Here is an 11648-nt window from a genome sequence, read left to right on the forward strand (position 1 = left end):
AAGCAAATAGATCTTTGTCCGCATCTAAAAGTGACCATCGTGTTGCATTCAAATTCAAATGGCATAACAAAAAATACAGTAAAGTACTGATTAAAATTTGTTAGAAATTCAAATTTGGTTGTTCCGCTTCGGATATATTTTGCCCACTATTTTTCTTTTTTATTCTCAATATTTGCGCATAATTTCAAATTAAATAAAATGAAAAAAATATGTTTATATTTGAGTTCAGCTAAACAAGAAATAAAGGGTAAAAATGAAGAAAAAATATGTATGCTGAATGAAAAAAAATGAAGATTAAATCAACAATAAATTTGAATTAGTAATAATAAAACACACCATCAAAAAGAATATGTGCAATCAATAGATATTAATTATTAGATATTGAATTATGAGTTGTTTTATTCATTGCGCTCTTTTGGCCATGCTAATATAAGTTTTGTACTTGTTCATTGGTTCTGCTTCTGCCTTGTACCCAATATTAATATCTTGTACTTTGTTATACTTCAGTTGGAAGCAATTAAGCTTTTTAAAGAAAGAGAACAACTTTTTATACTCAAGTACAGTTTTAATAAAAGAATTGCTTGAAGTTAACATTAACTTTGGCAAGAATAAAACCATAAAATACACCGTTACCCGTTGCCTACCTACTTTATTTAAGTAAAAGTAATGCTAAAATTTAGCATAAGACAGTTTGTTCTTAAATCATTAAAATGTGCAGTCTGACCTACTTTTAAAATTTATCCCTGAAGTAAAAAATACCGGTTCGGTTTTCACATAGAGCTAGTTGAGTATTTGGCAAATATTCGGACAATATTTTTAGGCCCTATATACAGTATTAGGGAGAGCTGTATGTTCAAGTGGTTAAGTTAACTGTAGGCCTAATATTTAATATTCAAACAAAATATCAGGACATGTTTATAGGTATGGCCTTTCGTTTAAGACAAGGGAAAGGAGGAGGGTTAGTCCTCAAGTTTCTGCCTTCTCTCTCCCCAACTCCTTTCTCCCAAACTGCAACCGTCATTTGGTGTACATCAAGAAACACATTTTATCTTGACTTTTTATGGTAGTCCTCCAGATAACATAAGCACACGGTTTTAAATATAAAATACATTAAGTAATAATTTATAATCTCAGCACATATTGAGTTGTAAATATATTGTACTGAGCATCTATATTTGAAGTGTTTTTGAAGTTTATCAGACTAAATAACAATGAGTTCCAAAGACAAGTCAGAATAATGTTTAACCAAAAAAAAAAATTTACATACAGAGAAAACAATACAGTATTATTACAAGACCCTGTTTTTGTAGTACTTTTGTACTTTTAAGTATGCACTCCTTTCAGATTCTCTTTTCATCTTCTTCTCCCTTTTTCACTACGGCATCTTCACCAACTACCCGAAGAAGTTTTTGCAAGAAATGAGTTGTTTTCTCTGAAATAACAAAGATAAATTGATGTTTATTTCCGATTTGTGTTCCTGGAAAAACCTGAGATTGTTATATAAACCCACCCGAGAGAAAAATTACTAAAATCATGTTTGGTCTTACAATATACATTACTATAAAACAAGGAATATCCAAAACTTACTAGATAAATTTGAGATGCATTCAATGCGTGGTTTTCTGTAGATCGTGAGATAGTAGATAGGCAATCCACTCAATGTAATAATGACCCCAATTAATGTGTCCAATGGATCTGATATTGTTCCGAGTATAAGCAAGCCGATAGACGCCAAAACAAAAATGATTGGTATAGCCAAGTTGATCTGAAAATATATATATATACACATTGCAACTTTGTTTGATGGAAGTATCCTTGAAATTACAATATAAACTATATATTCAGTAGAACCCCTATAAAGGGATACCTTCGGAACCCAACATGTCCTCAAGTATTCATATTTACAAGCGTCTTTGTGTAAGTGAATTGTAACCTACTGTGTAAGGCTTAGCAATATCAGGACGTTTCCATCTGAGGTACAAAAGGGATGCAACGGCCAAACCACTGGCACTCCACTCAACAAAACTGAAGAAGTTTATCAACATCCAAACATCATCAACAAAAACGTAGATTAGGGTGGTAACACACTGTAGAGAAATGAAACATGTACATAATGAATGGTAGAAGTCACGATAAATGCTCAGACTACTTTCAAAAGGATTTAATAAAAAACATCCTTCAATATACAATATATACCGTGATTAGGAGAGATGGAAGAGGGGTCTTGAATCTTAGGTTCACCATTGCAATTATACTAGGAAGCATACCATCTCTGGCACCGGCAAAATATAATCTGAAAAATAAAACTTAACATTACTGTATGAAACTGGATGCCCCTAAACAAGATATTGATGATGAAAATTACCATTAAAAAAGTGAACTTCTTTTTATCTTCAGTTCAAACAAATGTATAAATTATAACAGATTATTATTCAGTATATCACCAGGCGGGTTAAAAATTTGCCTGTAAATGATTATAACCAGACAAATAATAACAAAAATCTAAATTATAATAGTTAAAGTCTTGTTTGGATAACTGTTTTCCATCTCACATATTTTTTTTCATCTTTTCATATACTTGTTTTAATATGCCTTTATCACTTCTAGGGTTTAATTTCCTGTGAACCTACTCTATTGATTTTCGCGCACAAACTCTCATAACATTCAACCTAGTAATAATAACCTAAAGGTTGGGAACAACAAAGAATGGCAATTATAATACTGTACTCTATTGAAAATGAAATCATCCAGAATGCTGTGATTGGCTAACGTACAATCTGTGCTAAATTAAACTATTGTGGTGTAATCATTAAACCATAGTTTGTTTAGATAATAATTAATCATTCACATACTGTAGTACCATATTGCTTTTTGAAGTTTTAATTTATTTTGAGAGCACATTGAACCAGTAGCGTTGTTTTGTACTGTAGATTAAAAACATTCCTTAAACAAAATGTGTTTTTTGGATCTCAAGGCCTTACAAAGAGATACAACCTATCAAATAATATGGATCCAATATAATAACACTTAGGAAGAAGTTCCTAGAAGTTAAGTAATCCTTACGGAGAACCTAGATTCCTTCAATTGAATTGATATATACCTGGAGATGGCCAATAGACTACCATTGATGGAGCCAAGGGTCGATAGAGCCACAGATACCGGAATGATCCATGCAAACTTTCCAAGTGCTTTCTCACCAAATGTCTATCATACAAAACAAAACAAGTAAATACAAATTGAAAGTTAATGGTACAATGCATATCTAGTATATAGTATATTTGTTTAAATGTTCATGTGTAATTTAAAGTAAGAAAACAATTTCAATGCCTTCTTACCACAGCCACAGCATTTGATATCATTATTTCATCAGTTGTGAGGATAGAGAAATAAGCGACATTTGTTAACACATAGATGACGACACAAAGGAACAATCCAGCAACAATTGCTTTTGGCAAGTCCCTGTTATAAAAAAATACGTACTGTCAAGTTATTAATACTGAGTACAGGAGAGGCACTCATACCTCTAAATTGATTGATTTTTTCAAATTATATTTTAATAATTGAAGAAGAAAATAGAAATGTTTTTAAATTGTTTTACAAACCTTTTGGGATTTTTCATTTCTTCTGTCATAAAGTTTAAGCAGTTCCTATAATAAAAAGATACATTTCCATAACAAATACATTTAAAATACATTGACATAAGAAACATAGAAACGATTAGTCAGGTGGGGTACCAATAGGTTGCTTCTATGCCTCCTGTATTACTGAGCATCTTCGAGTTTCTCTACATAAGGAAACAACTGCAGTTTTTGCAGTCTGAAGGGGTGAAAATATTGTACTATTCTACGGGTTATATGCATTTTCTATTTGTTTGTTATTAGATTATTGTTGAAACCAATCAATCAGTTCCATATGGAGCATAATCACTAAACAGTTGGTAAATATTATATATTTCATAGCCTCCTGATATATTGATACACCAATAATAATAATAATAAATATCATATTTATATTCCACTGCTTTAAAGGTCATGAATAATAATTTATTAATATATTCTGTATTTGTTTTTATGGTTATAAAATACTCTACAATATTGTTACAGTAATAATTAATCTGTCATGGATTATCAGTACCTGCAGAATTGTTTAGAATAATAATAATTAACTTTATATTTTGTCTTTTATTGTAGTTACAGTAATAGAGTAAAAAAAAAAAATTACTGTAGTATTGGAGACAGAGTAATGGACAATGCTGGATTTTCTAAAATTCAATATTCACTAGTACATACATACAAACAAAGTAAACGGAATCAATTCCATAAAATTAATTGAGATCAAATGGTCGATCAGCATGCTTCAATATGCCGTAGGATTTGAATATGATACAGAGAATTGTTTTCACATATGCACATTACATTTAATCAAATCTCACTGTTGACACCACGGGACAATAGTAAAAGCTTTCCTAACGCATTAGCAACCATCGTGTACTGTGTGTGTCTGTGTACTAAACCAAATTTTTATTAACATTAGGCCTATAGAGTGGAGTTGTATATTGGTTTCAGGTTGTAGATTCAAATCTTGTCTGCTAGGATATCTTATGAGAAACAACTTCACTCACACAAAGACTAAGATAGTGTCTAATAATGTATGTCACAGGCTCTGATACAGTGTGGTCTGTATACTGTAGTAGACTCTATAAAATTCATTCATTCTCCAGTTAGGCAAATTGCCAAGAATGGTCATAATGTCATAATTTGTAAGGTCATTTAAAGTGCTTCTCAAACGTGGCAAACTAAACAACACACACAAGATTCTCTACATGAACTAAGTTGTATAAGAAGTCTTTTGGAGTGGAGTTTTTTTGTGACATATGACATTGATTCAGATTTGAACCCATGACTAACCATCCTGAGTAAGACCAGAGTCCAGAGTAGAATGCTGCTCCTAAACCTGTCCACTGGATGTTGGTAAAAGAATTATCAAATGATCCCACTCCACCATCTGAAAAACAAAATAATCAAAATTCAATAAACATTTGAAAGTTACATACTGGTACCAAATTAGTATTGGAAAACTTTTGTTTTATATTAATTTCATTTTATTTGAAATTGAAATACTTGAAATTGAAATAAAATTAATAACAGGGATGAAATTCCACATTAAGAAAAACTAACTCTATGTTCGTAATTGTCATAATTACGGAGTTTGAATTAATTTCTCGTGTATAGTACTAACATGTATCATACCGTTAATGATTTAGAAATTCGGCTAAACACACTTTGTCACACTTGCATATCAATATATTAACACTACATAAGGTCAACAAGGAATACAAAATTTAGATTTTGAAGATTCAGTGTGTCATCAATGGTTTAATCACAAACATTCTTGAAAAATTAAGATCAATTGAATTCTGCTGTACACATTGCTCTGAAATTGAACACTAAATAAGTAATTTTATACAAACCGCAATAGGTTCATGCTGTTTGAACTTGGCCTTAAAAAGAAAAGGCTAACAAATTTGGACAACATACTTTTACCGTACTGTAGCAATGTAACATTAAAAAACCAAAAATGTTGTCAAGCTAAACTCTTTTTTAAATATATAATAATTTTGACTTGTTGAGTTTACAAACATGTTAAAAGTTGGTAGATTCACATTTATTGTAAATCTTCAGGCTGACGTACACTATACCCATAATTGAGCATTTCTGGTGTGTAGAAAAAAGATACCAATGTAAATAAATTGCTAGACTATGACAGTTTCACCTTATCATAGACTTTCAAAGATTTGAATACAGTGGATTGTAAATCTTTTTAGGGTGTGAATAAGAAAACATTTAATTTCACAAAATACCAGCCTTTGTTGAAAGCTTTTTTAATAATATAAATTCATTGAATCTCTACAACTAAACAAAATCTGCTAACATCAAGAAATGTTTTAAAAGGGTTTCAAGGTTATAACATTGTAATTAATAATCTTTACTACAGTAGTTACTGTAGTACTGTACAACAATAAGTTTGGAAATAAAACCTTTCATATTAGAATTGACAACCAAACAATTCAAAGTACTTTCAGAAGTATTATAAAATACATACAAAAAAACTGTATGCAACTCAGTAAAGATACAGGTTTTATTCCAGCCAACAAAAAAATTGTATTTATGTTAACTGTTTTTATTACATATTGCAGGATTGATACTATTTGGTTAAAAAAAAAAACTGAAATAGGCCATGTAGTTGAAACAATGTGGGGGGGGGGGGGGGCAGGGTCTTTATGATAAGACGTTAGAGATAGACCTACAGGAATTGTTAACCGGTAAACCTTCTCTGGAGCAAGAAACAAAAATCTCCTGTGTGAACATAATTCAATAATAAATGGCTGAATGGTAATTACAATATTTTTTCATGTCCTATTCATACATATATAGGTTATCTAGTAATCTTTACGTAAGTAAGGCTTTTACGAAATTCTAACCATTTGATAGAGAGTAATAAATGTCAAATTGTTTGGCCCGGTCAATTTTTAGACCAAAAATGAACCAATAAAAATTAATCGATAAATTGCCTGTGAAAATAGTGGTTTAACTGATTCCACTGAAGAAAAATTAACCGATAATTATCTCATTCAAATCGAATAAATTTTAAAATTTAAACTTATAATGTGATGTATTTCACAGATTTTACATACATATTGTGTTAATAATCTGATGGTAAAGTGCATAAGATACAGTAATATCATTATTACTCAATTCTAATTCCCTAAAGAAGTTCAATCATACATCAAATAATTTCAAAATCTTCCTGGAAGGGTCATCAGTTTAAAGCACTTTCTCCATGACAATATTCTTAATAAATCTATCAGAATTTTTTAAAATGTATTTATTCTTAAGAATGATTACCATAATCTTGACAGAACTGAATTACTGTATGACCCAGCTGAGACCAAATTTAAAAAACTTTTGCAATAGTACATTCAATATATTTTAAAACCAATTGTTCTGATTAATTCCCTCCAGTAAAACAAATCATTTTTAGTTCTTTCAACCTTTAACTGATGGAATTCATCTTATAGATTTCCTTCATGCACCATTTCAAACTATATTGTAACTGTAATTAACCGTAAATTAATAATTAAAAATATTTGCTTGGTTGGAAACAAAAATTACCATAATCTATATTCCATCCAGTTTTAATACTAAATGGTAATATATAACTCAATTGTACTTCGAAGTTTTAGAAAAATTCTTGTTTTTAACAAACTATCTTTAAAATATTTGAACCATAAAAATTATCATAATGGATTCGCCAGCTTACCTAATGGAATGGATTATAATAAACTTGAGTTTTAGGTCAAATTTGTGACGCATCATTTAAAACTACAGTACTGTATTCTGTAAAGTATTAAAAATGTCTGCATGGTTGGAAATCAATTCAAAACTACAGTTGGTCCTCAAAAGTGAATAGCAATATGGTCCAATGAAAAGGAAACAGAACTAAGTCTAAAATTTGACCAAACCTACCCATGGGCATCAATGGAAGTTATGGCATGGAAGATTAGATATTCAGTAAAGGTGTTTTGTTGCAATTATTTAAGGCAATTATTGTCTGCAGTACTGTTTTTTCAACAATTAAATAACTTTTTTAACAGGTTATTACTGTAGATCATACATGCAATTTTATGCTAGTATACAGATATACATACAGTAGTTTTTATGGTGACAAGTTAGATATTGAGTTTTTTTTCCATGAGAAAAAATCATGACAAGTGGGTTTATTATTAATATCATTATTATTATAATAAAGTCTGGATGTTTTACTTCTTACTTTAAAAATAATATGTTACTATAACTTACGTTTGAATAGGCCTACAAAACCTGTTATGATGATTATAATGAGCGCAAGAACTTTAGCTACTGTCAAGGAATCTTGTATTCGAGTTGCAGAACGAACACTCACACAGTTTACGTAGGTCATTGACACTAAGAAAATAAAAGTTTATATTATAATACAAATAGTACAATTATTTATGTACATTATTAATAATATAAGATATTAAATATTGGATAAGAAAATAGTTTAAAAAAAAGATTTTTTTTTAAAGTATTCTCGCAAAAACATTAATATACTAACTGTAAGTGTAGAGGTGTTTTATTTTTATGGGGAAACACCATACTTCATATATAATATCAATATAATACAATCTTGTTTGATCTGCAGTATCTCTCTGATGAAGGTCAGACAATTTGTCTGGACATTCTCAAACAACCTGTGATTGGTCAGTTTTTAAACAGACGCTTACTCTAGTATTTCTGAACAAAACAACTACAGTATATATTTTATTCTCAAACAAACAGAATAACATATCAATATAAAAATTCAATATATCATACGATGTGAAAATAATTATTTATTATAATATATTTATTTATTATAATTATATGGACGACTTCCCAAAACATGTAGATCATCACACGTGACGTCTGGCTCATTATTTGTAATCATGTAATTTATTCTTCAATTCAGATTTTATCATCAGAAATACTTTACTTTAAAGTCCTATATTAATACCGTATATGCTTTTACGCACAATAAGAGGTTTATAGTTTGTTTATAAACTTTTAAACACAGGCAACAAATTACTGTACTGTACAAAGTACCCTCTCTTCTAATAAGAATTTTATTACACATATACATACATCAAACAAACATGTACGGAGGCATTTGCGCTAAATAAACAATTTTATTGATTAATATTTGTTTTGATTGCCTCGGCTGTCGTTTATTGATAATCTTAACTTGAATGTAAATGTCCGTATGCACACGTCAGGAGGAAGCAATAGTCTAAGATTTAATCATGCTTTTCCCTTTTTCCTGCAGGACAGTCAATGTGTTTTCCATATGGAATTTTAGATATATGTATTCCTAGCCAAACAAAGTAAAAGTTAGCTTTTAATTTTTATAAAGTGGGGTTTCACCAATCAAAACATAACAAAAGAAAATATAAAAAAGAACTTACTGACACCAACGAGGGCTAACAATCGAATACAAACTGATGGTATTGGACACACATTTAAAAAGAAAGGCTCCAAAACGTATTCTGCAAAAGTTAGCGCAATAATAGCTATAGAAGTAGGTATATTAATTACGATCATTGTCCACTGAAAAAGAAAAGCTAAAACGTCTCCAAACGCTTCGCGAATATAAACATATGTTCCACCGTATCGTGGGATTGCTAGGCCCAGCTCTGCGAAGCACAGGGCTCCCATCGTGGAAAAAAGACCACACAGCACCCATATGATCAGTGACATACCAACGGAACCAATACTATCCAGAATTCCTTTTGGTGAAAGGAAAATACCAGATCCAATAATGACTCCAACATTCACACATATTCCACTGAAAAGTCCTAATTCTGGCTTGATCCTTACTGAAGACTGAGATCCCGTGTTTTCAACAGACCCCGACATTGTTTACTATACTCGTGGCTAGTTCCAAAACATGTGCTTTCTCTCCTCCAAAACTACAGTCCCCGCGCGCTGCGTCGATATCCGACCAATAATGTAACACTTTATTAGCCCACATTGTATATATCGTTGAATATTCATTAATTGTGCAATGAACCGTGTACAGCACAATATACTTCCGGTGCAGCGATAGCAGAAGCCGGATATGACGTAAAAATAGTTTTTAAATAAATATTATTAATTAATTAATGTTTATTAGCTGCTAAAAACACGTGGACAATTTCATTTACAATAATAATCGTTTATTGGCTAATTTAATTTATATATTTATTTAGCAAATTTTACAGTCCCTTCAAATTATCAACTTTTATACTGTGATAATGGGGTGAAATGTAGGCCTACCTTTTAAGGTTCGGTGACCCATGGAGTAAAGAATATTATTCTTTACTCCATGGGTGACCGAGGCCTAGCCCTAAGATTCTCATTTTTTAAAAAGTACTTTATCATTTAAAATAAATATTTTAGTGAGGCTAAAAGTAAGATACATCAGTACCGGTAATCTGTATGTTTTAAGAATATACGAAGGCCCAGAATAAGGCAAAACAATTCTCTCCGTGGAAGTCAACAAAAAACTAATTTATTCCCAGTCAGTTATTTTATCATTATCAATTCAGTCTGATGAATTAAACTGATTAAAGTTTCGGTTATTGCCCGAGTGTTCTTTGTACTTAAACCGTTTAAACTTAGTATTAATCATTTATGACAAATGAAACGTCTCTTTGATTAAACTTAAAAGTTTACAGCCACCGGTGCCTACAAGTTAAAAACATCTCAATCATTTGAATTTACAATTGACATATGTTTAGAATTACTGTAACGAAGTTGTGGGGTTGGAATCAAAAGTAACGGAGATTGTATGGCCAGCGGCGTTGATTGTATTTTATCAGTGGCCCTAATAAGTAATTAATTAATTAGCGGAAAATTGGATGAATTAATTCACCAGCTGACCACATTATAGTAGTGGACTTCTTGTAAACAACGTTTAGGCGCGCATGTGGAGGTAATACCCCCAATGTTTTTTTTCTCCTGCAACAAAAATTATCAGCAGATTTTAATTTCCTAGTCATCATTTCATACCTCGGATATTATACCTTCACCTCCCTGATTATACTTTTAGTCTTGTAGTACATTTTACGAGTGACTCATTTCAATCAACACACAGCCGACGTAATGTGTTTTGCCGTGCCCAGTGTATGGGCACGGCAAATGAATATTCAATTTTTTTCATTTATTTCAGAAAAATAATAAATGATTCACACAAAGAATTACATTACAAATTACGGTAATGCTAATTCTCGGTATCAAAAAACAATTTAGATGAGGTACTCTACTTTCACTAAGACATTACCCCTTCTACAGTTTAACATTTTGTTGTAAAACAGTTAAAACTGTAGAGGGGGTATTTTTTTGTAAAGAAAATACCCCCTCTACAGTCTAAGATTTTGTATAGTAGATCTTTGTAAAGTACTGCATACTGTATCCATGGACCTATACATAGATCCATGGTATATCTATGGAAATTGACTGTAAACTTTATTTGAACATTTTTAATAAGCGGTACAAGTTCTGACGATTCCTTCTAACAATTACAAAAAAACAAAATGACAAAAATAATATAATTATTAAGAAATTCAGAGATACACAAATCTAGACCTCGAGAATGCACTATGTCTTGCGAAGTTTGCAAAAGTAGACAAACATTATTTTAAAAAGCGCCATCATTTACCAGATGAAAAGATACACGAAGGTCAGTAATCACTAACAACAAAAGACAGAAGATTAGCAGCGTAGCTTAAATCATCCGCATTGACAACAAAACAACAAGTTAATCAAACAAAGAGCCAGCCAATTGTCACGCAAAATAGCCGATACTGTAGGGATTTGAAATGGGGCCTAAGGAAACAAACACACGCATGCATAGACACAGTAGACACACGCACTAGGTCTGAGAATGTCAGAAGTTTCATATATTTATTGCGCCTAATAACGCTCGGAAAGATTTAAACATAACTTTTCACGATGCAGTCGTCGGAAATTAAATTCGAAATGATATATCTTTAGGGGGATTTTTATTTAATTTGGAAACTATGGGTGATCAGATGTTTCCACCTCTTTTCA

The 11648-nt window shown here is 31.1% G+C and overlaps 1 protein-coding gene across 2 annotated transcripts in view; it reads right to left on the reverse strand.

The window, feature by feature from the left end:
• Positions 1 to 440: 440 nt before the first annotated feature.
• Positions 441 to 11648, reverse strand: part of LOC144855981 (Y+L amino acid transporter 2-like) — a 49308-nt gene continuing 38100 nt past the window's right edge. Inside the window, exons 1-10 of one of the 2 annotated variants that reach the window (XM_078713954.1) lie at positions 9023 to 9547; positions 7860 to 7985; positions 4908 to 5004; positions 3603 to 3647; positions 3336 to 3459; positions 3101 to 3204; positions 2197 to 2293; positions 1938 to 2087; positions 1588 to 1765; positions 441 to 1432 (exon numbers count right to left, since the gene is read on the reverse strand). In XM_078713954.1, coding sequence (XP_078570080.1) covers positions 1341 to 1432; positions 1588 to 1765; positions 1938 to 2087; positions 2197 to 2293; positions 3101 to 3204; positions 3336 to 3459; positions 3603 to 3647; positions 4908 to 5004; positions 7860 to 7985; positions 9023 to 9473 — 1464 coding nt within the window. In that variant the 5' untranslated portion in view covers positions 9474 to 9547 and the 3' untranslated portion in view covers positions 441 to 1340. Of the gene's footprint in view, positions 1433 to 1587; positions 1766 to 1937; positions 2088 to 2196; positions 2294 to 3100; positions 3205 to 3335; positions 3460 to 3602; positions 3648 to 4907; positions 5005 to 7859; positions 7986 to 9022; positions 9548 to 11648 lie in introns of those variants that run through there. The other variant, XM_078713955.1, reaches the window with a different exon arrangement.

This window comes from Antedon bifida, chromosome 11, assembly GCF_963402885.1.
Source record: "Antedon bifida chromosome 11, ecAntBifi1.1, whole genome shotgun sequence".
NCBI classification, from domain to species: domain Eukaryota; kingdom Metazoa; phylum Echinodermata; class Crinoidea; order Comatulida; family Antedonidae; genus Antedon; species Antedon bifida.